At 52.5% G+C, this 27,765-nt stretch overlaps 10 protein-coding genes across 10 annotated transcripts; 6 read left to right on the top strand and 4 right to left on the bottom strand.

Moving 5' to 3' along the window:
- Positions 1–209: 209 nt before the first annotated feature.
- On the bottom strand, positions 210–653 carry SPBR_08744 (uncharacterized protein; the record flags this gene model as incomplete). The annotated part of the gene is made up of 2 exons (XM_040766982.1): positions 210–515; positions 588–653. The coding sequence occupies 2 exons, from the start codon at positions 651–653 to the stop codon at positions 210–212; spliced, it is 372 nt and encodes a 123-aa protein (XP_040614737.1).
- A 1,153-nt stretch (positions 654–1,806) lies between these two features.
- SPBR_08188 (proliferating cell nuclear antigen) lies at positions 1,807–4,226 on the top strand (the record flags this gene model as incomplete). The annotated part of the gene is made up of 4 exons (XM_040766426.1): positions 1,807–1,855; positions 2,010–2,371; positions 2,451–2,968; positions 3,071–4,226. The coding sequence occupies 4 exons, from the start codon at positions 1,807–1,809 to the stop codon at positions 4,224–4,226; spliced, it is 2,085 nt and encodes a 694-aa protein (XP_040614738.1).
- Positions 4,227–5,263: 1,037 nt separating this feature from the next.
- SPBR_08600 (proliferating cell nuclear antigen) lies at positions 5,264–6,195 on the top strand (the record flags this gene model as incomplete). Its single annotated transcript, XM_040766838.1, has 3 exons — positions 5,264–5,305; positions 5,393–6,112; positions 6,178–6,195. 3 exons carry the CDS (start codon positions 5,264–5,266, stop codon positions 6,193–6,195), a joined length of 780 nt encoding a protein of 259 aa, XP_040614739.1.
- Positions 6,196–7,655: 1,460 nt separating this feature from the next.
- Positions 7,656–9,079, top strand: SPBR_08439 (pyridoxine kinase; the record flags this gene model as incomplete). Its single annotated transcript, XM_040766677.1, has 3 exons — positions 7,656–7,709; positions 8,124–8,401; positions 8,473–9,079. The coding sequence occupies 3 exons, from the start codon at positions 7,656–7,658 to the stop codon at positions 9,077–9,079; spliced, it is 939 nt and encodes a 312-aa protein (XP_040614740.1).
- Positions 9,080–9,517: 438 nt separating this feature from the next.
- SPBR_08684 (dUTP pyrophosphatase) lies at positions 9,518–10,195 on the bottom strand (the record flags this gene model as incomplete). The annotated part of the gene is made up of 1 exon (XM_040766922.1): positions 9,518–10,195. The coding sequence occupies one exon, from the start codon at positions 10,193–10,195 to the stop codon at positions 9,518–9,520; it is 678 nt and encodes a 225-aa protein (XP_040614741.1).
- A 2,130-nt stretch (positions 10,196–12,325) lies between these two features.
- Positions 12,326–12,626, top strand: SPBR_08765 (uncharacterized protein; the record flags this gene model as incomplete). Its single annotated transcript, XM_040767003.1, has 2 exons — positions 12,326–12,412; positions 12,504–12,626. 2 exons carry the CDS (start codon positions 12,326–12,328, stop codon positions 12,624–12,626), a joined length of 210 nt encoding a protein of 69 aa, XP_040614742.1.
- A 1,004-nt stretch (positions 12,627–13,630) lies between these two features.
- SPBR_08340 (poly(rC)-binding protein 2/3/4) lies at positions 13,631–15,354 on the bottom strand (the record flags this gene model as incomplete). The annotated part of the gene is made up of 3 exons (XM_040766578.1): positions 13,631–13,674; positions 13,851–14,766; positions 14,824–15,354. The coding sequence occupies 3 exons, from the start codon at positions 15,352–15,354 to the stop codon at positions 13,631–13,633; spliced, it is 1,491 nt and encodes a 496-aa protein (XP_040614743.1).
- A 2,139-nt stretch (positions 15,355–17,493) lies between these two features.
- SPBR_08537 (uncharacterized protein) lies at positions 17,494–18,633 on the top strand (the record flags this gene model as incomplete). The annotated part of the gene is made up of 2 exons (XM_040766775.1): positions 17,494–17,607; positions 17,686–18,633. 2 exons carry the CDS (start codon positions 17,494–17,496, stop codon positions 18,631–18,633), a joined length of 1,062 nt encoding a protein of 353 aa, XP_040614744.1.
- A 5,558-nt stretch (positions 18,634–24,191) lies between these two features.
- On the top strand, positions 24,192–25,022 carry SPBR_08636 (uncharacterized protein; the record flags this gene model as incomplete). Its single annotated transcript, XM_040766874.1, has 1 exon — positions 24,192–25,022. The coding sequence occupies one exon, from the start codon at positions 24,192–24,194 to the stop codon at positions 25,020–25,022; it is 831 nt and encodes a 276-aa protein (XP_040614745.1).
- A 529-nt stretch (positions 25,023–25,551) lies between these two features.
- Positions 25,552–27,303, bottom strand: SPBR_08332 (uncharacterized protein; the record flags this gene model as incomplete). The annotated part of the gene is made up of 2 exons (XM_040766570.1): positions 25,552–26,629; positions 27,290–27,303. 2 exons carry the CDS (start codon positions 27,301–27,303, stop codon positions 25,552–25,554), a joined length of 1,092 nt encoding a protein of 363 aa, XP_040614746.1.
- Between the last annotated feature and the right edge of the window lie 462 nt (positions 27,304–27,765).

Consider the following 27,765-nt stretch of genomic DNA (forward strand, 5'->3'; position numbering starts at 1 on the left):
TCTTGGCTGAAGGTAGCAAATATTGCATCGCCAAGCAAGACGCACCAATTTAAGCAGGAGATAATAATATCAGATGTGTATCAATAGTACTTTTTGTATTTGTGTCATTTGAAAACAATACCATCCGAAAATTAACGCCGTAACAAATGATCGCTCTCTCGTATGTGGCCTTCACCGGCCCTCCTTCCCTTCCTTTCAGCTGTTGTCGGTTATGCTCTGACGAGGCCAAAAAACAGCGTCCACGTCAAGATATAACCCGCCAGTCCATTCACTAGTCCGCCCGTCCAGAACTCGAACGGGCCCCGGAAAAATGCACTCGTGTCGAGGGTGTTGACAGGCTTGCCGGCCCTTCGCAGCTCCAGCGATGCCGACATGACGCGGAAAACGAAGAAGAAGGCCGTCGTGATAAGCGAAAAGACAATGTAGAAGAGAAAGCCGTTGTAGGACTCGAGGCCGAGGATGCCCGCGCCGACACCGAAGAGCGAGGCCGTCAGAGACTGGACATTGATAAGGGTCTGTGTGCAGTTAGTGTCGAGTGCCCATTTATCAGGCTCGTTTTCGCGTCTACTTTCCTCGTCCTTGCTTACCCGAGAATTGTGCAAAATCGACTCTTGGACCAGAGGCTGGATCTGGAAATCGCGTTCGGTCGGCATCGTGGGATGTGTTGTGCGATGCAGCTGTGTGTTGTGGGGTTTGGTTTGGGGGATTGGGCGTGCGGCTTGGATGACTTGTCGTTGTGTTTCTCGATGCCCCCTTTCGTGGATCTGAACAGGCTACATAGACGTCCTCTGAGCTTCTAATGTGGCAGCCAGTTTGCGCTGATCTCCGATTGGTCAGACCTGAAGCCCGCCTTTTAATGCCCGATTCAGGACTAGCGTTCCTTCCTCTTGGAGTTTTGTTTCAATCGCTGGAAAATGCCAACAGGGGGCGCTTGCCCTGTCATTCTAGCACTTCAGGAGGCAGGCACGGCGTCCAATTTGACGGGGCTTGCGCTGATGAAAGAAGGCACATGGCAGAACTATTCTAATGCTGGGGTGTGACGTTCTCGGCGACAGCGTGCGCAGCGCGGTGGGTCAACCCCTGTAAACCTTGGGCAAACAAGGCCCTTCCTCTCTTGTAGCTTCATTTTGGCGATGTTGTTCATTTCCCACAAAAACAACGCGGCGGATGCGGTAAAATAGCAGGAGAATAGTAGAGAGTAATATTATTCTTCAAGCCCAAATGGGAAAGAGGAATCTGTGACACCAAAACAACGGGAAAGTGCGACCAACCTGTGTGTCTTTCCTTCCCGGTCAGCTTCTATCTCTGCCGCGCCTTCTCATTTTATCCTTTGTCCACCGAACACGCAGCACCTTCGTGCTTCCCCTACGCTGTCGAAAACAACCACCACGCTCCGCACGCCGACGAACCCACATGTTTTGTTTTGGCTACACCCTCTCCTCTCCTACTTCTCCTCTTCGTGGTGTCTCTCGCGACACCACCTGCGACCTTCAATACCACCGCACACCTCCCATTCAACGTCACGCCTACGCAGTCACGACATTTCTCGCCTCCGTTGCCGCCGAGCCAAACCGTCATATACCACCGCCGTAGCTTCCAACGCCCTTTTCGCCCTTCCCCTTCTCTTTCGTCCAAGAGGCGGCGCCAACTGTGTCTATTCTACGACTTCTCCGCGTTCGGTCGAGCCTCTTTGTCGCCACTTTCTCTCCTGCCGCCTACGCTACTAGCAAACACCTCAAGTTGGTATCGCGTGCGCTGCTTGCTGCTAGCAGATGATGCGCCCGCCATCCACAACCAGCCGACTCCATGGAGACTGTGGTATTTGACCAGACGCCGCTCGCCGAGTATCTGAGAGGTACGATACTATTGATCTTTTTAATTCTATATAATTTGCGTTCTCGTTTGTCGGATCTGTTTCGATAAACTGTAGATGTCGCGGAAAACGCCCATGTCAACCTTTGATATGCGCCGACAAATCCCACGTGCTAACCGAATACCTGTGGTTGTAGGCGAGGGCGGAAACGAACCCACCACATGGGTCCCGGCCATCACCCGCTCATCGTCCACCGCGGACCTATCTGCTGGCGACGACGTTGACGCTGACGACACACCGGGCTCCCCGTTTCCTGTGACGCCTACACCCGACCAGAAGCACCAGTCCCACCAACAACAGCCACGGCAGCGGATAGAGACCAAAGACGACAACCAGAATGTCGTACACACTCCGCCACCGAGCCCACCCTCTCCTATATTTGCACCGGTCGGCCGGCCGATGGTTAGAAAACGCTTCCGCAACAAGATCCCAAACCCGCTGCGTGTCGACGTTCGGCGCAACACATCTCTCTCTTCCTCCCTCAACAACCGCTACTCTGTATGTGCTACGCGTTATGACCCTGTCAAAATCCAGTTCCATATCCGTGTATGCTAATCACGTTCGCGTTTGTCCGCAGAGAGCCGTCGCGTCAACAATAAGCCGTGTTGATAACGCACAGTTCATCGAAAAATTCCGATATACAATCATTACCTCCCACCTCCTCGGCGCTGCTACTCTCGGCCAGCATCAACAGCCCACACGACCCGGAAGCAGCAGTGGCGATTTCAGCGGCGATCCAGACGACAGGGCGACTCTGCCTGCCCAAGATAATCTTGATGTGCGGTTGCCAACCGCGACTGGTATTGTAGTGGCCGTGACAAGCGCGTTTGGCCTTTCGTGGGCAGTCCGTTGGGTGTACCTCGGCGGCATTGCGCACCTGACGAAAAAGCGTTTTGTTTTTGGCTTGGTGTTTGTTGCTACAGCCGTGTTTGTTGGCCATGCATACATACGCCAGCAATGGCTTCGCTACATCAGACAGTCGGCTCTGGTAGAAGTTCGGTCCTTTGTCGCAAAGTCGCACGACTTTGACAGCGCTGCCAGTGCTTCAATCGCGTTTATCAAGGAGGTGGAGCTTGTTTCGCGGGGATACAGGATGTAAGTGTGTTTTGCGTGTTTCAGTCGGAATACTGCACCCCGGCCTCCGCGTTCCGATGGACAGGTTGCTATGAAGGATTTCTGTTAACCCCCATTCCACAGAAGCGCACCATTACCGCCCATCAGCCGCATGGATGACAGAAGTCAGTCGAGGCGTTGCATGCGCTTGCGCAAGGTGGTCCGCAGCTCCCTTGTCGACGCCTTGCCCAAGTACATCCAGTCGGCCGGGGTCATGAAAGGCTTTGCAGAGCAAACGGAACTTGAAATGCACTACCACATTCATGACATCACTGATTTCGACATCTCCGATGCTATGCAAGGCTTTTCCGAGGCCGAGTTTGATGATGCGGACTCAATTCGAACATTGACCGTTTTAACCTCGCGATTTCACACAATTCGGAAGCTGTTCCTGTGCGCGCTCCTGGCACTGGAGGCACGTGGCGACGAGTCCGATTATCTGCGCTGGACCACCGCCGTAGAGGGACTTCGCACATTGAACGAGGTGACAATTTCCGGCTACCAACGAATGCGCTCGATTCTTGGCGAGGCAGAGACGTTTCCGCACATCGCCACTCCGACGGCACCGTTGTCCCCAGGTCGTGAACGATGGCGCTCGCAGCTGGGCAAGCTCAACTCGTTGTCGACCGGCATCCGGGGCCTGCAAGCCAAGCTGGCATTGCTTCGCGAAGAGTCAGATCGGTCGCTCAATGAAGCCGATGATATCACACAGCTAGGGCCCAACTTGTTAGCCCAGTATGATTCCATCGGGCAAGATTTGAAGTTGCTCACCCAGGCTTGGGAGGAAGGCAGATCGGCACTGGCGTCGGGTATCGACCGTAACGAGAAGAGGCTTTCGTCAATCAGTGGTCTCCTTTCCCCGACAGCGTCCCTAAGTGGACTCACCACAGTCGGCGAGGACAGCATCGACAGTGGTGGAGGAACAGCCGAAGATGCTCTGCGAGCGCTGACTGGCGGTTCACCCCTTGGCGGTAGCACAGTTGGCGACCCGGACGAAGAGGTCGTGTTCGAGGCTGTGTCCTTGCCACCCTCCTCACGGCGCCGAAGCATGCTCACTCGTGAAGAGCGCATCGCCAAGATGAAAGAAGACCGCGAGAAGCGGGCTGAAGCACGCGAGCAGGCAGACGCCAATCGGGGCATGCTTCGCGAGCTGGAGATGGTGATCAACTTACGACCGAAGGGTGGCCGCGACAGCACCGGGCCAATGCCCAAGTCTGACGTCGACCGAAATTCGCTATGATGATACTTTTCATTTGAATTTCTTCTAATTTCTTTCTTCTCCCTGTTGCATTCTGTGTTGTTTTATCTTCTCTTCCCCTGTTCATATTATGGCCTTTGCTACATACTCTTGGTCGTTACTACCTGTTTCTATTATTACTATTGCATGGCGCCTGGATACATACTGCAGTTTCAAAGGATCGAACCAGACGGCATGGAAACGTTTCTATCTTCACTGGCAGCCTACTCAGTACCGTCTTTGTACATTTGCATCATCTTGTCTTACATTTTACCACCGGGAGTTTAAGAACATGAACATTTGAACTATCATCTGCAAACTAACCAGACCTAGACAGCAATACATAACGGCGAAATTTCGACATGCAAACCGTAACTAGTTGTCCTCGTTTGTTACTTTTTTCTTTTTAGTGCTTCTGTTGTCCTCTCCTGTATTTGAATAATATGCTGGTTTGGTGAAGCTCGTTTTTAAGCATCATCAGCCAATCACAGTTGAAGGTCTTACCTGCCCTAGCAAGAGATGACCAACCCAAGCCACGGCCAACTGCTCTCAGCGCTCAGCGTGCCTGGCGTCTGCCAGCGCGTCTTCACGTGGGGCAAAAAGTGCTTTAGTTGTCAACACAGAGAAGGAGCTGCCCCGCGCCAGGGCGGGTTCAATTAAACTGGTCGACGCGTCGATTCCTGACCAAACGCGAAACTGGAAAGCAGGAGCGTGTCGTGTGCCTTGGCTCGCCTTTTCCTTTTCTCGTTCACGCGCCTTCCTTTTCTTTTGTAGGCGCATTGTGTCGTCACTTTTCGTATTTCCCTCTTCTTTTGCTCTCTCTTCTTTTGTCTTTTCCCTCTCCGTCAATCTCTAATTTCTCACTTTTCCCACCTCTTCGTCTCAACGCCCGACCTTGACGACTGCATCAGACGAATCGTGCATAGCCAGACCGCCTCGACCATTTTAAATCGTCCTCGTAATCCCCGCGATTTTCCCCTCGTCTCCCTCCCCCCCTCAACAACCAACCTTTTCACATCTTCACCCTCCAAAACGCCGCCATGTTAGAAGCAAGACTAGAGCAGGCGTCGATCCTGAAGAAGGTTTGTTTTGCTCGTTGCCTACGAAACTATCGGATGCAGATTGCGTCCCTCAAGGTCCCTCAGTATTGACCAACTCTTCTCGTGCAGGTGGTCGACGCCATCAAGGACCTCGTCCAGGACTGCAACTTTGACTGCAATGACTCGGGTATGGCGCTGCAGGCCATGGACAACAGCCATGTCGCGCTGGTGTCCATGCTGCTCAAGGCGGAGGGTTTCGCGCCGTACCGGTGCGACCGCAACGTCGCTCTCGGCGTCAACCTGACGTCCCTCACCAAGGTGCTGCGCGCGGCACAGAACGAAGACATCCTCACGCTCAAGGCCGAGGATGCGCCCGACTCGCTCAACCTCGTGTTTGAGAGCTCCGAGAACGACCGCATCAGCGAGTACGACCTCAAGCTCATGGACATTGACCAGGAGCACCTGGGCATCCCCGAGACCGAGTACGCGGCGACGATCACCATGCCCAGCGCCGAGTTCCGTCGCATCTGCACGGACCTCATGGCCATGTCGGAGTCGGTGACGATCGAGGCGACCAAGGACGGCATCAAGTTTGCTAGCAATGGCGACATTGGCAGCGGCAGTGTCACCCTGCGCAGCCACACCAACGTGGAGAAGCCGGCCGAGAACATTGACATTGAGCTCAGCGACCCGGTGTCGCTGACCTTTTCGCTCAAGTACCTGGTTAACTTCTGCAAGGCCGCCAGTTTGTCGAGCCAGGTCAAGATCTGCCTCTCGAACGAGGTGCCTCTGCTGGTCGAGTACATCCTGACGGGCAGCAGCTACCTGCGGTTCTACCTGGCACCAAAGGTAACACAACTTTCTTCTTCTTCCCCTTCAACTCTTCTCTCGGAAACATTGTCTAACGTGCATAGATTGGCGACGACGAGTAAACGACTGACTTTAAAACGACGAGAATGTGTCGGCACGACGAACATGGGAAATATGGGTTTGGTTTACCCAGTGCGTGTGGCAGGACGTGACTTTCAGGGGCGTGTAACTAACTATATGAATGGACGGCGAGGTGACTTAAACGACTATCGACGCTCCCTTTCTTTATTTTTTTTTTTTTTTCTCGTTGACAATGCAACTGCTCCAAAAAATATGCTTGAAGTTGTGCCGTTCTTACCTCTTGTCGTTATGCCTTCCAACGTACCCCCCACGTTGCTGATCAATTCAGCACAAGGAAGGAAAAGAGGAATCTGCGGTCGTTCTACATACGAAGAGCAAGTCGAAACGACACGCCGAGCAGTTATTTAGCAGTTATGAGGTGCATAGAGTCCAATCCAAAGGTCGCAATTACAGGTGCGATATACCGAATAAAAATATCTGCGGAGATCGGCCTCGCCCGCGGGGTAGGCCCAGGCTCTCTCGATGGGTTTCAAATTAGACTGCCGTTTTAAGTCTCCTGCAACCGCAAAACCACAGCGCCTGTGGGATTCGGTGCTTCCTATTCAGGCAAGAGTAGCCAGAGTCTGCAAAGCCTTTTGCAATGGCCAAAAGGAAGGAGCCTGGAATCGAGACTTGGCCAGAAGAAGAAAGAGCATTTTTACAAGTACTGCGGCGGTGGTGGATCCTGCCGCCTATTTTGCCTCTTTTTTAGCTCGTCTTTCTTCGTTTTCATGGTGACAATTCCTTCGTAATGACTCGGCGCCAGCGCCAACGGACACTATCTCCTTTCTGGGAGATTCTCTTCTGTCCGTTTTTAGGTCATACCATTTTTGCACGCATTGTCTCGTGCCAGGGCAGTCCAATCTTCACGAGAAGGAGCGACTGTCGTTGACACATCTTTTCTGCATCCTACCACCGCTCCTTCTACTCTGTCAGTTTGTCGTGAGACTCGACCCTACGCTCCTTCCGTGTATTTCCATTTGTCACGGTGCCGATGATAGCCCCTCCGAAGCGCTTTCTCCAATTTTCTCGGGGCGGTTGCCAAGCCTAACCGTACTTGCGCCTTCATCCTCTTTCTCCCCAGACGCCTTTTTTTTTTTTTTTTTCCTTCCTCGACAAATTCTCCTTGTTTACAATCCCGCCGCTGCGCTCTGCCCGACTTGTGAACGCCTGGCCCCCAATTCTCGAACTGCGTCTCGTGTGATTAGTTTGCGCCGAACCCCTCAGTTGCGTCACCTCCCGCCGGCCAGCCTTGCGCACGACCCCCAACACAAACGCCTTTGGACGCTTGCCGAGTAAGAGTCACCACTTCCGGGGCCTCTTTGTGCAACTTTCGCACCTCGCGTCCCACTCTCGTCGTTCTCTACTCTTCTCGGCCGCAGTACCCGCTGATCTTACGCCGGCACGCCCCCGTCCCCGTCCTTTCTGTCCGATCTTTTCGTCCCGGCCAGAGCCACGAGCGATGTCAGCCGAGCCGCCAGTGCCCGAGACACGGGTCTTGGCCATTGCTAGCCATGTAAGAGGGACCCTTGTCTCGCAAATGGATCGAATGCCGTTTTCCACCGGTCCCGGTTCTAACTGTTGCTTCCTAGGTTGTGTCTGGGTAAGCTCCTGTCCACGTGCAGAAATAACAAAGCCTGGTATTTTGTTTTCCTTAAATGCTTTGCTGACAGAACGGTGCCTGCTCTCATGTAGCCATGTGGGCAACAAAATTGCCGTTTTTGCTATGCAGTCTTTAGGGTGTGACGTTGCTGCGTTAAACACCGTCCAGTTCAGTCCGTCTCTCCCCTGTCGTTCACGACAAAAACGCTTCGGCTCCGCGAGTCTCGACTCTCCCCATGACTAACAACGCGGCACTTCTGCCTCTGGCCGAACAGGCAACCACACAGGATACAAACAATGGAGAGGAACACGCACATCAGCAGAGGAGATATGGGACATCTTCGAGGGACTGAAGCAGTCGTATCTGGACAACTTTGATATGATGTTGTCCGGGTACGTGCCAGGGGCCGCAGCGGTCCAGGCAGTGGGCCGCATTGCCGAAGAGCTGCGCAACCGGAAAATGGCCAACCCAGGCGACTTTTTTTGGGTGCTCGACCCAGTCATGGGGGACAACGGCAAGCTGTACGTGGCCGACGACGTTGCACCGGCGTACAAGAAGCTGCTCAGCCATGCCGACCTGATCCTGCCGAACCAATTTGAAGCAGAGTAAGTCGGCCGTGGAAAAGAATATCTGGCTCTAATTTGGTTCTTCTGGGCAAAGCGCTAATGCAGTACAGGCTCTTGTCTGGTGTCAAGATCGAGAACATGGAGACGCTCGAGCGGGCCATCCAGGTGCTCCACGAGCAGTTCCAGGTACCACACATTGTGATCACGTCCGTGTCACTCAGCCACCCGAACCACCCGCCGTCGTCACTCTCCGTCATCGGCTCGTCCCGCACGTCCAGGGGCCAGGCACGCACGTTCAAGATTGTGTTCCCCAGCATCGACTGCTACTTTAGCGGCACGGGTGATATGTTTGGCGCACTCATGGTTGTGCGTATGCGCGAAGCCGTTACGAACGCACCCGACGCCGCCACTCTTTTGCAGCGCCGCGCCTGGTTGAGCGATGATAGCGTGGACGCCATTGACCTGCCGCTGGCACGTGCAGCAGAGAAGGTGCTGGCCAGCATGCACGAGGTGCTCACGAAGACGTGCGACGGTCTGGAGGTGCAGATGCAGGCTGCCGAGGCGACGCTTGACCGCCACGGCGTGACAGGCGATGCGGAGCGCGCCAAGGCGCTGCACTTACTCAAGTCGGGGGCGGCTGAGCTGCGGCTGCCGCGCAACGTCAACTCGCTGCGGTCGCCCACCGTATCCTTCCACGCCGTGAAGATGCAAGAGTAGATGAGCAAGATAGAGGTACAGAGAGTGAGAGTATACATTAAAACAGAATACGGAGTCTACCTGGCTACGTCTTGGGTCGCATATTAGACACATTGGGGAGGCATGGTTTTTTATTTTGTTTTTTCAACTTTCAGCTTTAGACAGCATAATCACTTTCAACAATAAAGGAAGCTGAGTACAAAATCCTCGTGTCGTTTATATTTATCTCGTTTATCAATATATATATATCTCATCCGATACGCAACGGCTACCTGCTAGCCAGCTTCATAATGTTTCTGGTTCACCCCAAGGGGAAAGCTACGAGCATATCCTTGCCCGGATCGTCATTCCCTACGCTCCGTTTTGAAAAAAGAAAAGTAAAACTCCGAAGCAAAGCACTCTGGCGCGTTGCATACCCAGTGTATCGTGTAATGGCGACAAGGTTGGACAGCATTTTGCTTACGCAGAGCCCTCCGTCGGAGCCGGGACTGGTGCAGCGGCCAGGGCGGCAGCGGCCGGAGCAGTCGCAGTAGGAGCACCAGCACCAAACCCACCTGTGCTGCCAAAGCCGCCAGCACCCCGAACGCTCTCATCCAGCTGCGCCACCTCGACCACGTCGGGAGTCACAATCCGCTCCAGCACCAGCTGGGCCACGCGGTCGCCCGCGGCTACTGCAAAGTCCGTCTCGTTGTGGTTAAAGAGCAGCACGCGAACATGGCCCCGGTAGTCGGCGTCAATCACGCCCGCACCTGTGTCGATAAAGTGCTTGGCGGCCAGCCCCGAGCGGGGCGCGATGCGGCCGTAGGTGCCGGCGGGGACCGCCATGGCAATGTCCGTGTCCACAAGGGCCTTGCCGCGGGCGGGGATGACGCAGGCGCGGGCAGCGTATAGGTCGTAGCCAGCAGCAAAGGCGCTGCCACGGGTCGGCAGCTTGGCGTCGGCAGAGAGCTTCTGGATGGCGAGGGCGGGAACAGGAGCCGGAGCCAAAGCGGCGGCGAGCGACTGAGGTTGTTCCGTCTGCTGGGCCATGCTGTCGGTCTTGACACGCTTTGCTGGTGGGGAGGTAGGCGGGGAGTTGGCAAGGAGGGGAACGACGGGCGAGGACGGAGCAGCAGCAACTGGGGCGTCGGTGGTCATTCTTCGTAGGCGAGGTAGGTGGTAGTGCAGGTTGGGGTGGGAGAGAGTTCGTGAGAGATGCTGATGTTGAGGCGAGGATGGTAAGGATTGGTTTGAGAGTAATGAGCGTAGGCAAACGAATGGAAAGCTAGCAAAGCTATATTTTGAAGCCGGGCGAGGAAGGCGCAGAAACATTGAGAAAGGAAGGTGCAAGAGAGGTTGCTGAAGCTGAGGGGAGAGTGGACGACGCGTCGCGGAGGTCCAGCTGGACGCGTTAAGTGGATTTTGTTGGCATGTGGGGCTGTAAGGAGAGGGAGCCCATTGGCCAATGGCGGAAAGAACGATTGACAGGGACTCGACGAAGGAAAGGCGAGGAAGTCGTCAATGTTTGATGATCTATGACTACCTTCACCTCATGCGAGTCAAGCAACCCTTACCATGCTACATGAATGAATGCAAGGAGGTTCCAGCCAGACATCAACATCATCTGGACCGGGGCCCATCTACTCCGTATTTCGTGTACTCGTTTGCACCCCAAACTCGGGTTAAAGAACTGAGATATGGAACTGCTCCTAGCTCTGATTTTTATAAAAGTACGACGTATATATCCATGTATATGGATGTCAAGACTCCAGCTTACCATGTTGTCGTCGATTTTGTTTAATGAGAGTCCCCAACAATGGAAGCTTGGCTCTATGGTTGCAAAATGATACAGCGTGGCAGAATCCGCAGAGGCCAGCCCTAGCTACATAGGTTTAGGGCAGTTTTGTTACCCTATACTTTAACGGCCGTTTCCTCTAGTTGGAGCTGGCAGTTGCGTCATACATCATGAGACTCCTTGTGTTGTCCCTTTGCCATTGTGCCACGCCATTATTTACGCCATTAGGCCATCATCAAACGTCTGAAGCACGCCCTGGCCGCCGTCTGTAGCATCTAAACAGGGAAAAGTTGGAAAACGTATGGACCTGCCATCCAGAAGTATGGATAGGCAAGTCAAGGTGTCGTGGTGTAACTTTGCTCCATCAGAAACGGCCGTTAAGACCCGGCCACAGATCGGTTGTCCATGAAATTCGGTCGAAATCCGGAATGGCTTGTCGAGCTGTTTCCATTTAAAATGAGAAGGATGGAGATGCTCTGCACGCGACCCAGATTCTTCATCCTGCCTACGTCCTCCTCGTCAAAGAAACCATCAAACGAGAGAGGTATAGCGGCCCATGGCCAATTTGCGGGGTAGACGAGATGCAACCTAGACCTGCATACCAGTCCATGAAAACCAGTAGAGATAGTAATACAATATACGATGTCTTCATCGAGTGCTACCAGCCAGCCTCAGCGAAGCTCTCTAACATCCTTCACCACGTCGAGAGCACCATCCAATCCGACATGATAAAACGACTTCCTTGTTCGTTCCTCATCGAAAAAGAGGCGAGAGCGAGTGGACATCACCTTAGACCAAAGAAAACGACGGAATGCTCTAGGCCTTTGCCTCTCTAGAAGCTACTTCCCTCCCGTTCCCCTCGTCGAGTACACGCGACCACCAGCTGCTTTCAGTGTCGGAGCTTCTGTACGCTCCTTCGCCCTTTGTTGTCCACTGGTCACCCTCCATCAGGAATTTTGAGGCACACCTTTATAGTTATGGCGTAGCTGCTCTGATCCCGACGGCCCTAATTGGTCGGTGAGGTCATATGGTCTGCTGATCAGCACTCCCAGAGATGGTAGAGCATAACAGTATTCACGCAAGGCAGGTTCCTATCTGCTAACGTCCGCTTTTGATGACAATTCAGGCAAAGTCAGACGTTGTTAGCCTTTTGTAAAGTGGTGCCTCGACACATTTCTTCTGCGCTACTGGGCCTCTTTCGCCTTCTGCTGTCCAAGGCCAAGAAAGGGCCCTGTTCTGTCGTGGGCAGATGTGACCACTAACAAATAACGAATAAAAGAATAATGGTCCGCCTTTCCTTGTCTTTGTCTGATACATATAGAAGGGCGGCCCCTCGTTTTTGACATCTTCCTCCCTTGCTCTCTTTATTATTTCCCTCTCACTAACCTGTCTTTGCGTTGACAAAAAACCACCATCTCAGTCGAGACATTATATCCTCTACATCATCCTCACTTATCCCACAAAACAGTCCAGCTCATTATCCAAATATCGTCATGGACTCTCCAGGGGGCAACGCCGCTCGCCAGCAGCGAGCCGATTCGACCGGCTCGACCGGTTCCAGTGGCTCCATGGGCCGTCGTGTACGTCTGACGCACCGTACCAGAAGGGCAAGCAAGCCAGCAAGCTAATACAATGTAGAAGTCGTCCAGCCTTTTCTCCTCCCTGGAGCAGCAGAAGCGCTCCAACGATCCCGAGCAAGTAGCCCGCCGGGCCAGCATGCACGACCAAAAGCCGGCGCCGGGCATGATTGGCAAGTGGTGGAGCAGCTATGTTCACGGAACGGGGCAGAAGTAAATAAGTTGGGGGTGGCTGGATATTTCGCCAATCAAGCAAATATATGATGAACAGGGTGGTGCGGTATACTATTATGACGTCTATTTTATTCATTTTTATGTTTTTGTAGGTCTGAGTTCAATATAGTTTCTATCGTCATTTGATTCATTTCATTCGTTTACAGTCTAGTCATGATCAACTCCAGAAAGGCCATAACCAAAATAGAAGGCAAAGTCTAAACCCACTGTGTAAACCGAGCATTAAAAAAAATGAAAAAAAAAATGAAGTAACAAAGCCTAGCCTCGCATATACTACCCAAAATCGATGCAGAGATCACGCATGGATTGAGGAAGAAACGAAGAGGAAAGTGATACTCGAATAGAGCATAAGGGTGTTAAGTCATAAATGCCTTGGCATATAAATTAGTGGCACCCAGGATTAAAAACCTACCAAGATTGAATGCCCACTTCCACCAGGCTTCCTGGACTGAATAGTGTATACGCCCGAGGATTGTGACGGGGAGGATACGAGTTTGACGTAAGGGCCACGAGTGATATGCAGAATCACTACGATATCACACGCATGTAAAAACAAATACACACGACAGTACATATACAAGTCGCCGGAGATTAGGAAGTAACAAGGCTTAGGCGGGAAATGCAATGGACGGAAAAGCAAGGTTGGTCGGTAAGGTGCGAACAGTGCATATGAAAGATGTTGGATTGGCAAAAGTCAAAAGGCAAACAAAAACTCCCCTTTTTTCGTGTTCCTCCCGTCGCCCAATACCTGTTGTGTCTCATACCGCAAAACCAAAGAAAGGATGAAGGCAAAAAATAAAGACAGTCTCAGTACGATAAAGTGGAAAAGAGCTTCCGTCACGTTCATCAAACGCGGCTAAACAAATCACAAGCCAATGAACGAAAACAGGAATGGTAGAAACGGGTTGAAGAAGAGACAACGTGATAAAAATAAGAGGCAGGACAGAAACCAGGTGAGATAGACAAAGATGGAACTCGGCCATTCCGTCAGTCCAAAACGCCACCGGAAAGGAGAGGAGCAAAAACAATAGCTGTAGTGTATTGGAAGCAGTGTCGTGAAGAGAGGAGAGGCACATACATGCGGCCATCGCCGGAATCGCCGACGATAATCGCACTGATCTTACGCACGGTGCTTCTCGCTTTCTGTTTACATGGTTAGCACTTGTTCCAGGGTAAAAGGGTGTAGGAAAGTGAAAAATCATCGTACCCAGACGAGAGTACAGCATGTAAAGGGCCATGCGGTTGCACTCCTCGGTACCTGAGATGGTCACGAGGCGCTCGTTGCTGTTATCCTGGGGCTCATTGATCTTGATCATACTGCCCGAGATCTGGCGGATCTCGTTGATCTTCTGGCCGCCCTTGCCAATGATCGCACCGACCATGTCGTTAGGAATGAAAATCTGCTGCGTCAAGGGTGCGCCAGGCATGCCACCAGCAGGGCCGGCCGGGCCGCCGCTGTGCATGGGCTGTCCGCCGTGGGGACCGTGCGCCGGGTGGCCGCCGTGGTGCGGTGCAGCGTGGTGCGGCGGTACCTGAGCACCATAACCACCCGCACCACCTTGGGCGCCGTACATGGGCACTACCGGGCCGGGGCCGCCGTGGGCCGTGGGAGCACCGTACGGTGCGCCGTACGGTTGGGGAGGCATGTGCGACCGAGCATCCGGCCGGCGACCGCTCGCGTTGTTGTTGGTGTAGTTTTCCGGGCGGCCGTAGTTGCCAGTGGCAGCCTGCGGCATGTACGGGGCAACCTGCATGCCGCCAGGGACCAGGCCAACAGGCCCACCACCACGGGCAGCATAGGCAGAAGCAGCCGGGCCTCCGAAGCGCTCGTTGAGCTGCTCCAACAAAGTGCTGCCCACGTAGTAGGTCGCAATGTGGACAGCGTCCGCAACGCCCATAACAACAAGCGAACGCTCCGACGAAAGCGGCAGGCAGGAATCTGAGGCGTTCAGCCGAGCACCAGAGGCTTCCTGGATCTCCTTGATACGGGAACCGCCCTTGCCAATGATGGAACCTATCAGAATGTGCGGGATCAAAAGACGCAGTGGGTACGTCTTTGAGTGAGCATTAGACGGCTCGCCCAGCGGCTCGTTGTTTAGAGTCCGGATGATGAGACCGAAGGCCTAGAGAAGAGTCAGTCAGTGTGAATACCATGCCAGAATCCGAAAGACGGGACAAACCTTGGCAACCGCGTCGACGACGCCGCTCACTGTGAGGATGCGCTCAACGGCGCCTTTCTGGTAGTCGCTGACGGTGCACTTCGCATTCGACATCTGGCGAATCTTGGACACGTTTTCACCACCCTTGCCGATAATAGTAGCAGCCTCCGGGCTAGAGATAACGGCACGAATGTGGATCCAAGCCGTCTCGTCATGGGCGTTAGCCGAGCTGCCCTGGGCCGGCGCAGAGTTATTGGCAGTGCTTGAGGCAGACTTGGCTTCAGCGCCGTCGGGGGTGCTGGCTGCATCCTGATCGTCCTTGGTGCTGTCCTTCTTGTCGCCATTGGTCTTGCCATTGCCGTTGGACTCGCGGGACGAGATGGGAACCGGGGGAATGGACGGGAGGCCGTTGCTTTCCTTAATTTCGCCCTCGTTACGGACCACCTTGTCCAGCGCAGGGCGCTTGGCGTCGGGCTGATCGCCGGTGCGGGACGGAGAAGACACCTCCTCGAGGGGGCGCTTGGTCGAAGTCGGCGGCGGAGAAGTCGACATTGCGAAAGGTGTGTCGAGAGTGGTTCGGGTGAATTAAAAGTGCAGAAGCCGTCGTACTTTTGAAAAATCACGTAGCCAAGAAGAGCTTAAACCTTGGCTCTTCTCTCCGGGATGACTTCTCTTGGTCAAGAGAAAACAGTTAAAATGGTCAAACTTTTTTTATTCGTGCCTATCTACACCTCGAAAGGTTTTCAGCAAGGAAAACTGTGCAGGTGTAGTGGCGGATCGGGGCCGGATGGGACACTCTTGGATCTGGCTGGGCAGTAAAGGTGTGCAGGAAGCTGTGCAGGAAGCTGTGCAGGCCGGGCGGTGTTTAAAAAAACGAAGTGAAGCAACAGTCGTGTGCGCGAGAGGCAAGGATGTGCTTGAAGATCTGTTGCTACTTGGGACCGAACGACGGGTGGACGTTGAAAGTTGAACGGTAGGCGGTGGGCGTGGTTGATGAACGGATCGTCTGCAATGAAGTGATCGGAAGGACAAAGCTCTCTCGTGGTGCGGGAGAGGTGCAATGAGCAGAGGATAGAGAGTGAGAGTGAGATTGAGAGTGCTCAAGGAAGGCGGCGATAGAGAAGAGGACAGAGATGGACGAGGCGATGGGCTCGTGCGGTGACGGAGGTCGAGAAATACTTGGAGGAAGAGACGAGGCAAAAAACGGGCAGCGGGAGGAGCTGTAGGGACCTCGTTTTCTCAAACCTAACGGGGATGAAGGGTGAGAGCGCAGCAACCGGTTGGGGTAAACAAACCACCTGCGCGTTTCCGTTTCGACACTTGACTCTGCGAAAGCTGAGAAGATCCTGAGAACAGGAAACCCAGAGAACCTACGATCGAAAGAGGATCACGGGATGTTCGTTGGGTTCGGGATGGGGGTTTTGGATTTTGCTGTGCGCAGGCGGGTGGGCGACCGACTAAAGACCTACTTCTGCGACCGAAGATCGAAGGCGGGATGGCGATGGGGAGAAGAAGATGGAACGGCTGAAAAAGAAGATGGAACAAAAGGGGATGAAGCTGAGAGATGTTCGAGGAATGGTAATGCTCCAGAGGGCTACTTTGACGTGGAAAGTAGGAGGACAGGCGTCAAAAACCCAAACAAGGGGGCGGAGGAAAATGGGAAAGAACGTAAAACAAGGGCACGGTGCTGATCAAAAAAAGGGTGGAAGGTGCCATGCAAGGGATGGCGGTGGGCAAGAGCTGTATGCGGCTGTCTCGAGATGAGATCTGGACACGGGAGGAAAGAGGCAAAAAGGGAGGGAGAAGAAAGGAGCGGGGAAGGGCAAAGGCGTGTGCAGACGCAACTGCCTGGAAGATTGGGCAGCGCACAGCGCACAAACCCTGTGGCGCTCGTGCCTTTTCCCAGCTCCAGAGCTGGTTCTCGGCCCTTAATGCATTTTCAGCCAATCAAGTAGGCTTGGTCGACCCGCTTCGGGAAAACAGTGCTATTTGAGCTCATCAGTGTGGTAATTAACACTGTTAGCACTGTGTACTTAGTAAGAGATGTTCGTGCGTTAGCATGTGCCATATATTTTGCACTGAATCCTTAACAGGAAGCGACGTACAGTTAGGGTGACTACCCACGACGCGTTTCAAATTCGCTGCAGCAGGCGCGCCTTCGAAGGCTAGTCAAAGCAGGAGCAATCCAAGCGCCGCGGGCGTCGTTGGAAGGCACAACGTTACAGAGTACTCCGTATGTCGTACTAAGGATGATATTGGATATTGCAACAAAAGTTGTACTCCATTGTGACGAAAACTCGCGGACGGCACCAAGGTACGCAAAAGACACGCCAACAAACGCAAGAGATACATCAAACATTACCGTTGCACCATTGACGTGATACGCTTGTTTACGGTACTTCAACACTGCGTCGCACTGCGTCTCGTCGAGCAGTAAATATTGCCTTCATTCTTTTGCGTTTACCAGTTGTCTGTGCAACGTGAGCCCGGCCCCTGTTCTTCCCAACCCCGTGTTCTGCCCGCCTCTGACATATCTTGCAGATCGTCAGGGTCGTCCTAGGTAGACACTTCTAGGAAGGAGGGCTAGGCGCTGCTGCATGACTACAGGGCCTCGGCCTCGTGATTGTCTTCTCGAACCGTATCACATCCTTCTTTGTCCGTGCACATAAATTGCGAACGAGGCCAGGGGAGATGGAGGAGACGCCACGACCTATCACGCAAGATGATTTGCATGCAACATATGTCGAGCGGTCCATCCGGGAGCTCCAGCGTGCGGTCCAGGAGGAAGAGGGTGTTCTTGCCGAGGTATGTCGAGTTGTTATGTATTTTTAATTCTGTGCCACCCACCGTCACCTTTCTAGTCGATATTGACATGCATTCTAGCTGCGGCGGAGTGTTGCGGGTGCTGCGCCGCTGACATCGGCCACGGCATCGCTCTCGATTATGACTTCGGCATACGATGCGGCTGCACGGTCAGACCCGTTCTTACCGTTTGCAGACTCAGTCTTGCCGGCACTGTTAGCCATGCGCAAGACACATGGAGTCCTGGCCGAGTCACAATCTTACCTCGGCGGCGAGGGGGCAACGTCGTCTCCGGCCCTTGCCGAAGCTCAGAGGCGGCTGGCATTGGACAAGGCGCGAATCGCCGACCAGCGTGCGCTACAGACAGCCCTCGAAGAGCGCATCGTCGCCCTGCGTAGCGGTGTCGAGGCACGGAGCACCATGACGGCAGAGGAAAAGCGGCAGGAGGCGCTGGAGAAACTACGGTCAAAAATCAACGAGTACGACCGCGATACGGCTGCGCTGCTCAAATCGCTCAAGAAATTTATCCAGGAGCGGCTAGGCCCCATGCTCGCCGCCGAAGAGCTGGGCGGACCTGTCGTCGGCAGCATGGTAGATATCCAGACAGACGACCTTGCAGCCGGGTTCAGCTCGCAAGGTAAACTACGGAAACCACCGTCGGGCGACAAGGCCGGTAAGAACGGCAAGGGGCATAACGAGGACCGGCGACAACGGCGCATTGACGAAATCTGGGGCCCAAAAGGCGGGGCTGGTGGCGGCGGCAGTGACGAGGAGGGTGAGGGTGATGAGGGAGAAGACAGGAGCAACTGGGACGAGGCCACGGCGGCGGCGGCCGAGATGCAGGAGCTCACGGAGGAGCTCCTGAATGCATTAGCGGATGCAGGCGGTGACAGCTCGGCAGCCTATGTGACCATCCTTCGAGAGTCGGCCGCCGCGCGCTTCTTGGTCCGGTCCAAAGTGGCACAATTTCACCCGCGGGATGCCACAAAGCTGCGGCTGATTGATTTTGGTCGCGAGCTGGATGATTGACGAAGTTGTTGCCAGTGTGCGGAACGAGGGAGATAGATGAAAGATACCCGCAACGATGCGTTGCACCTCCTGTCGATCCAAACAACCCTATGTTTGTATGAACCAAACACGATTATCTGCAGGTTCAGGGATGGCCGGTCAATACTCCCCCCTTCTTGAAGGCCACAAGGAGACCCATGATGACAGTTCATGTACAGGGGCTGTTTCATCGCCTAGCTAACGTCGATTCTGCCGACATAGATGCTCCTGAAACTGGTGCATATGTCCCGCGATATCAATGTCGCAATGTAGATAGGCCAATAGTTCTGGGGAGACAGTGAGGCTCTACATACGCATCCAGGCCGCAGGAAAATCCCTTTCGACACGATGGACTTGATTAACGCTACATTACGGAACGCATTTACCATTTATGCAATATATAATATAAATTTACAGACACTTATCACATACTTGCTTCGACAAAAGCGCAGGTATAGTAACGGTGCTTTGATATTACATGATGATGGTCTATTTATGTTTGGATAGCCTTCCGTCTCTACTGTTGTTCTAGCCATGGCGAGCCATGATTTTTCCTTTGTTTAGTTTTGTTGGTTTACCTTTTTTTTAAAAAAAAAAATGGGCAGGGACTTATCTCATTGTTGTTGTTGATTTATATATTTGTTCATAATTATTTATTTTGTAGTTCTTTTTTATGCCCCCCCCCCAAAACCACAGAAAAAATTTAGTGACATTATAAAATTATTCAGAATTATTTATAATACCGTAAAACTATGAAGAGCAAATTATCAAGTAGGTTATCCTAACCTACCCCAAAGACAACACGACACATGATTTGATACTATTTTGATACCAGCCAGAGCACATTTTGAAAAAACACCGTATATCACGATACACCTCATACTAAAACCGGTGAGTCCCTATCACCATGAACAAAATCCAGCAGATTGCATGCATAGGGGCATGGATAATTCCAAGCTCGGACCATTCTCGAGGCGTCCCTTTAGTGTCGAGAACAAAAAGAAATAACGAAATGAGACGTAGCTAGTGAGGCACGCACGCCACCAAAAAAAAAAAATATAAAAAAATATAAAAAAAAGTCGCGAAAGCCATGTCGATATGACCTCGTATGGCATTGGAGTCGGATACTACTATCATTTGTGTTCACTAACGGCCATCTGCTTCATTTCTCGGCCGCCTGGGCATATCTCAGAGTGGTACTCGAGACATGAGCGCCATGTCGACAAAAGGAAATATACTGATTGTCCTTGACGGGGAATTTGGCAAGCAACATATATAAGCAGACCACGAAAGCCTCGAATCGACGACAAAATACTCGAAGAAATACAAGTCGTGATAGTCGTGACAGTCGGACAATAGTCTATTGGTTGTCACCGCTGTGTCAACCATCAGCAACGTGCAGACCGAAATCAATACCCCCAAAGACGTGACGTTGGTTTCGGTACCTTCGCCATACCTCTCTGGCTCGACGACATAAAGCATCGCCATGGGCCATGGACCTGCCTAGGCCAACCAAACGACAACGTGTATCTGTCCATAACCACGGGTTGCCAAAACAAGACGATTAACACCCAGCTGTACACGATGGCGAGGGCAATGATAATCAAACATGGCGCAAGAAGGGCAAGTGCTGACCGGATATGTGCGCTGCTGCAATACCGAGAAAAAAGAGATATTGCAGAAGAAAATCGGAACCCAAGCGCGGCCCAGTAGACTCGTGTTGGCATCAAGATCAGCGATGTTGAAGTGGTGTACTCAGCAACCACGTATACACATTCTCACGACAAAGACGGCCAAGCAACCCGACGACACAAATCAACAACCTGCCGAGAAGAAACTCCACCGCGAGAAAACTCTGTTCAGGTCGGCCTGACGATCTAGAGTCTTCTCACTCCGCAACCGAAAAACGAGACAAAGAAAAGTATGGACACTGGACCGGTATGCCAGTGCGTTTCCTCGACCAAGTCGGCGACCTATGGTTATACCATCGAAACAAGTCTGGACAGAGAACGGAGTACTGGCACTGCTCATAATATTTCCTTGGAGCCGGACCACCGAGATGCTCGATATTCGCTCTCTCAGCTCCATACTGGAATTTTTTCCATATTGCACAACAACGTCGGGATTTGTCAACAGCAGCATCGCGTGAATAACGGTCATCAAAATCGAGAAATATTGTGCGCAGCCGTTTCGATGATATGCCGTTCGCTCCTACGGCCCGACTCCCACTGGCTTTCTTTTGTTTGCTCGACCCCTTTCGCTGCTGTGTTTGCTTTGGTTTTTCGTCTTTGTGTTTATCCATTACACATCGCTCTGGATATGGCCTCTGCCAGCTTGACGATCCCTCCTGGCGCCATTCCGCGGCGCTTTGCTGTAATTACATCGTAGTCGAGCATCACCGGAAATCGACTACGCAGTGCCAGACGGCGTGCTTCGTGCCCGGTTTTTGGGCGTGTCAAGGTGTAAGTGACCGTTGGCACGCAATCCCGGTCATATCCCGCCGAATGATCATTAGTATGTCTGATCACTATGCGACTGGTCGACGTTTTGAGTTGCGATAGTCGGGCCTAACATAGTGGATTCGCATGCCACACGGTAATGTGGTAAGCTGGTGTTGGAAGAGCGTCGGAAATAGCCGTACGCATCGGGACACAAGGCTGTCGAGAATGAAGGGAATAGGTGAATCTTGCAGAGAGGTGAGACAACGACAGGGAGAAAGCAGATAGATGTCGATATGCCGTAGAGAAAAGTCTTGGCCTTAGCGTAAAAACTGGAGTGCTGTGATGCAACGCCAGAGCAAAAGCTAGTGTTATTGGGAGGACCTGAAAGAGGAGAAAAGGAGACGAGTCACAAGGGTGGTGTTTAGCGCCTTCCGCTACTGCAAGGTACAGCGCAAGGAGAAAGAGAAAAAAAAAAAAGAGAAAGAGAAGAAAAGAAAAAGAAAAAGAAAAAGAAAAAGAAAAAAATTGAAATGAGGGAAAGAGCGAAAGACGGCAAGAGGGAAAGAGCGAAGGACAGAGGAACGAAGGATCGCATGGCGTCCTCGCCCTCGTCAACAATTCTGCAATCTACCTCACCCAACATCTCTCACCATGGCCATAATTTCTCGACGCAGCCGACAGACGTACCAAATGGCGCCTTTGGCGCCATTTGGTAAAACCGGAATTGAAACTGCAGAGCGTGGCAATGCTGGCCCCTTTTCAATCTGCAAATCACTGTGTGGAAGCGCACACCGTCGTCCGAAATGACGACTTTCCATGTTGCAGGCAAGAATCAAGGAAACCAGAAACAGCATGGGCAACGGAGTCTGCGTCCCATCCGTGCGGTCAGACGGCAGGTCAACAGAGGCACAGCGATGATGTAACCGCGAACGGCCTACCTGGTTGTTCTTCACCTTGTTAGGGCACTTTGCTCCCTCCCGGTCAGGGTGAGACATGATGAAATGGCGACGATCCTTATTCAGACTGCATTCCCGGAGAACTGTTGCATGTCGCCTGTTGTCCACCTGCAACTGACAGTTACTGCTAGTGACTGTCAAGGACGGTCGCTAAATAATATCCGACGGATAGGCCTGCTGGTCTGTCACGCCCAAAGAAGCTTATCCGTCGAAAGCATGTAGGTCCAAGTTAGTGCTTTAGCAGATGTGGAGTGCTGTTGACAAGGCTCCGCGGACCTGGGATCTGACAGGTGTCGTCTCTCCATACCGGAGGATGATGTGCCTCCTGATAGAATTAGTGGGCCTGGCCGTGATCGACGGCGCCGACGCGGATCTCATCCAAGGGCGGGCAGAGGGGAGGCACGAAAAAGGAAAAAGGAGAAACCACAAGAACAGACAACTACAAAAAAAAAAAAAAAACTAAACAGCATCAAGAAAAGAGAAGCAGAACCAAGTAATTATTGCGTCAAGGCACATATCACCGGGAGATCCAGCGTTCACAGAAATTCCAAATGCTCACGGCCGGAAAAAAGAAATAAAAAAGGGTCATGAAAACAGTGTTAAAGTGAAGCATACAAAGTACATGCAGAGACAAACAACTCCGTCGGCAAAACCACGCAGCGGCGGCGGAGAACACCACCAGCCGTGATGCAGCAGCGATTCCAACGCCGGAGGAACCCCTTACCAAGGCCACAATCTTTGTCGACCCACGCTGCTCTGTGAATTCCTGAGCCTCGTTGGTGCATCCTCGTCTCTCTGTGTGTGTCTGTGTGGTTCCCTCTCTGCCATCGGCCCCTGCTTGTTTCCCTCAATTTCCCTGTTCTTGTTCTGTAACTTGGCCCTCAAGGGATACGATCTCGTCGTTCGCAATACTTCCACCAAGACAAAAAGACCCAGCAAGGTAGCCTGGCACTGACACACATCAAAGGGGGGGAGATCACTGGTCGTCATGGCCGTCCAGTTCGATGTCCCTCTTCCATTTCGTGGAATTCTTTGTCTGAACTTGGTCCATTCCACCATCAACCGCCGATCCGTTTTTTACATCGCCGCTCCACTGCAGAAGAAGAACAACATGGAGGTAACGAAAGTGACAGCAACTACCGGCATGGTATGAACGGATGGTTGCCCCCGTCTATCAGAATACATCACTCATGTCCACTTTGACTCTAGGATTGTTTTGCTCGCACGTTCGTCGTCCGATGCACATCGCTTCTTTGTCTCTCGTTGTTAGTGCTGTGAGATGTATACGCATTCTCAGATATCCGGCTGGAGAGAGTCGGTCATAACAAAACAGATATGCATTCCGAATTAGAGCTGTGGTTTATGGGAGCATGGTGTGAATCTGGATATCAAGCACGTTTTTTTTTGTATCCCTCCAGTACAACTTCTCCTGGTTTAAGTGCAATATCTATCCTTGTACCTTGTCGAAGGGGGGGGGGGGGGGAGGTCTTGTCTGAACTCCCAAGGTTTACCCCATTACATCACACCATTTTCCACATCCTATGCATAAGTGCCGCCTGGCATGAAGGGCTGTCCAGTTCCGTCAGCTTGAGTCCACTTCGAGAACCGGTAGAGCTGCCGCTCTATGCTGAGCTGAAATTACCTACATGCCCGGCAAATCGAAACAAGGCACCGTTCGCCTGGACGAGGGAATGGGTTTCTCTCCACGCAGACCGGAAATTCTGGCTACTTGACCCTGACTGACTCCTTGACCCTGACAGAGCACGCCGACCCATGTTCCCACTCGCCGGAGTTGGTCCTGTCTAAGAAAGGGGGGAGTGATGGCTCTCATTCTTTGCGCACCTGGCGTAGCAACCAGGTGGGATGTGCGGGATCTTGTGGGATATTGGATTGTCGGTCTGTTTGATGATTATCGCTCGTGGACCGTTTCCCGCAGCACGCCTGGCTTTGATCCAGTCCTGCCTCCCGAGTATATAACAATGACTCCCTCGACTGGTTAATCCGGACTCATTTTTCTTTTTCTCTCATCCTCATCAAACATTCACTCTTTCAGACAAGCTTCTTTACAGAACTACCACACTCGCTTCAATTCCTTTCTCTACACTTCTTTTATTCTACTTCTTCAAAGTACCACCTATTCACAATGAAGTTCTCTACCATTGCTGGCATTGCTGCTTTCGCCTCTGGCGTCTGCGCTGCTCCCCAGATGAACGCCCGCGCGGTCGCTGTTGCACCGGTCACCAAGCGCGTTGACGTGTCTGGCGCCGTCGGTCAGTTGACGAGCCAGATTGGCAACGTCATCAGCGAGGCTGAGCACCTGACCGGCAAGGTCCAGACCGCCACCGCGGGTGATGTTAACCTGGTTAGCGACCTGACCAGCGGCCTGGTCAGCCTCAACGGCTCCCTCACGGGCATCGTCGGTCTGCTCAACGAGATTGGCCTTGGTGCTGCGGCCGCGTCGGCCGAGTCCACCGTCGCCTCGGCTGAGGTCGTTGCCGGTGGTCTCTTGGGTGTTGTTCTTGGCGCCGTCAGCACTGTCCTGAACACCGCTGGTGGTCTGCTGGGCGGTCTGACCGGTGCTGCTGGCGCTGTGACCGGTGCCGTTGGTGGTGTGACCGGCGGCGCTGGCGGTGTTGTCCCCGCCAACGCTGGCGGCTCTGGCACGACTGCGGTTACCTCTGCTCTGGGTGGCCTGACCAACGCCAGCGCCCTGACCGGCCTGCTCGGCGGCCTGCTCCTCGCTGTCGGTAACCTGCTTAGCAACCTGACCATCACCATCTCCACTGGCTCCCTGGGTGACCTGTCCCAGCTCGACAACCTGACTGGTGCCGCTGGCGGTCTGGCTGGTGCTGCCGGCAGTGTGGTTGGTGGTGTGACGGGTGGTGTTGACCCTGTCTCTGATCTGTCCGACACTCTTGAGGGCCTTGTCGTTGCCGCGGTCAGCCTTCTCGGCAACCTCCTCGGTGGCCTGTAAATGGCTACTTCTTCCGCTAGTCATACTCAATTACGAAGGACGACATCCAATCGCCGCGGCGTGATGCGGATTTATTGGTGACGGAAGATATGGTTGATGGTGGGCGGTTGCTTATTGGGTTATACCATGGAGTTCCGCGCACAATTGGGAAGGGGACTAATTTTGGAACTTTTCCATTATTTCTTTAATATTTGCAGCATTTACTTCAGTTCATGCCCTAGCAACTTATACTTTTTTTTCTTCTTTCTTTAGCAACCTTTTCAATGAATTACCTTATCTTGCTATTTTATGACCATTGATTGCATTGTTGTTCGCAGTTTATTTAATAGTAGGATTGTTTGTATGCATATTTGAAGTTGGTTGCGTTGTTTAATCGTATGTATGTAAGGACATCTGGAGAAAGAGAATAGAGTAAGAGGCAAAGGTTTGCTGACTGTTTCAGTCTGTGTGATGCAGGCACTGCTGATTATTTGTCTGTGATTTTCGTTTCGAGGCTGTTTTGTAGATCACTTCCGACTTACCGTGTCGTCTAGATAAGGACTTCCTTCACTGGCACCTGCACCTCGTCTGGTTGACAACCGGCACACTGCTCCAGTGATGAGCCGCAGTTGCAGTTCTGGTACTGTTCCAAACCGACTCCAGCGAGCACACTCGCATGAACCCAATGAGGCCGAGGTGGTGGCTTGCTGCCAATGACTTTAAGAACCTTAAGAACCACCGGCCGGGATGAGAGTACGTTGTCTCGAACGGAGTCATCCTTTGCGCTCGCCAATTGCCGCATCTTATCCGCGGCTTGCTCGAGACGCGCTTGGATAGAGTTCCACTGGGAATTTTGCCTCGGCAGTGTGGACGCCTTGACGATACGATTATCGATGGCAGCCCCGGCCTTGTTCATGTTAATAGTCTTAACACGGCCCTTCTTGACCTCGACAATCTCCATTTGGGTGACCCGTTTGATCTCGACCATCTCGACCTCGACAGCCTCTTCGAGCTTGACGATCTCTACCACATTGGTAACCTTTCCAACTGTCTCGCCACCCACCTCGTCGTCTTCGTCATCGTCCTCCTCGTCGTCACTCTCCTCAAAGACAGACATGTTGGGATAAAGCTCCTTCTCTTTGGTAGTTTCTCCCTCTTTGACTGCTTCCTCGTCGATTTTCTCTTCAAAGTCGTCAGGGCGCTCCACAATCTCTCGCTCAAAGTTGTTAAGAATCACATCGGTCCAGATGCCGCGCATGTCGGAAAGTTCGCCTTGCATTGCCTTGCGGATCTCAGCCGGCTTCGCCACGCGGCGTTCCTCTGGTGACAACATCTGATCACGAAACTCGGAAAGTGTCGTTCTCGCGCAATCGAGAGGGTTTTTATGCGGCTCCCAGCTCCCGAGACTGACGTCAGGCATGTAATTCAGAGAAAAGGTGGGATACTGTAGCGATGCTGATGGTGCCGGAAACGTACCCTCAAGGCACATCGTTGTGAAGGCGATGATCTTCCTCCTGTAGGATACGGGGTCCTTCTCGCAGCGAAGTGGAATTTGGCGGGTGCTGTGGCGTGATTGGACGGAGCGGATGAGAGCGTCGGCAACGTTGAAGATGGCGCCGGACGTGGCGCTGGGCGCGAATGAAGAATCAGGTGCAGATGAAGACGAGGAAGAAGAGGAAGGGGCAGGAGAGGTGACAGAAGAGGCTGTAGAGTGGGAAGATGGGGAAGGAGAAGAGCCGGTCTGCTCCCAAGGAAGGCAGTTCGCGACCTCCTGAAGCGACATGGCGAACAAGGAAGGAGCGAATGGATATACTTACCTGAACAGTAATCTTCTTTTTTCCAGTGATGGATCTCTCGACAATCTTCTTCCTTCAACAGCACAGAATTTGACGAGGCGAGACAATTGCGCTTCCGCCAGGGAAGCGCGTTTCCGAAAAGACAGAATGAAAGGAAAGAAAGAAAAATACAACCCACGGAAGAAAGTCGACGAAACAGAGGCAAGTGCCTGGCTTAGCGGTCGATATGGAAACTGTCGAGAGAAAAGCCAAAACATTCACCGACCACTGAACTGTCGATTTCTTCTTGGATAGACGCTGGGGAGATGAAGAGAAGCAGAGGATGGTCTGCCTGGCTGCACAGGCCCGGCACCTTTATAAGGCGGCTTCTGATGCATCGCGCACCGGCGATGTTCATGAACACAGCAAACAGGACAATGGTCCAGACAATGACATATGACAAGTTTACCACGGCGACTTTTTTAGGAAATTTCGTGAACGACGACAATGCACTGTGTTGCCGCCATTGTGTCGACGATAATAGACGCTGTTTCCGTGGTACAGTGCCTTTGTTGACAAACTAGCCCCTTTTGGCTGAGGTCCATTGACAGAGAAGACAAAGACGTGAACAACCACCGTCTGAGGTAAACAAACCACACGCGGAAATGGGAGAAAAGACACCAAAACAGAACGAAAAACTCGAAAAATGAATAGAAAGAAATGGCTTTTGACAGTCCTTTTATTTTATATATACATATATATATATATTTAATAAAAACACCACCCGGCCACAAATGAGGCTGACCTGGATGGAATATCGAACAGTACACAATCACTGGCCACTGTGAACATCTCGCCTGAGATGTTCAGATATTTCACATTGACAAGTCCAGTTCATGTTTGTCGCCGTGAACATAATACACTCGAAGTTGGCTTGCCAATATATATATAAAGATCCAAGCGCGCACTTCCTCTTGTGCGACTTGGAG

The sequence above is a fragment of the Sporothrix brasiliensis genome, assembly GCF_000820605.1.
Source record: "Sporothrix brasiliensis 5110 chromosome Unknown Cont22, whole genome shotgun sequence".
Classification (NCBI taxonomy): Eukaryota; Fungi; Ascomycota; class Sordariomycetes; order Ophiostomatales; family Ophiostomataceae; genus Sporothrix; species Sporothrix brasiliensis.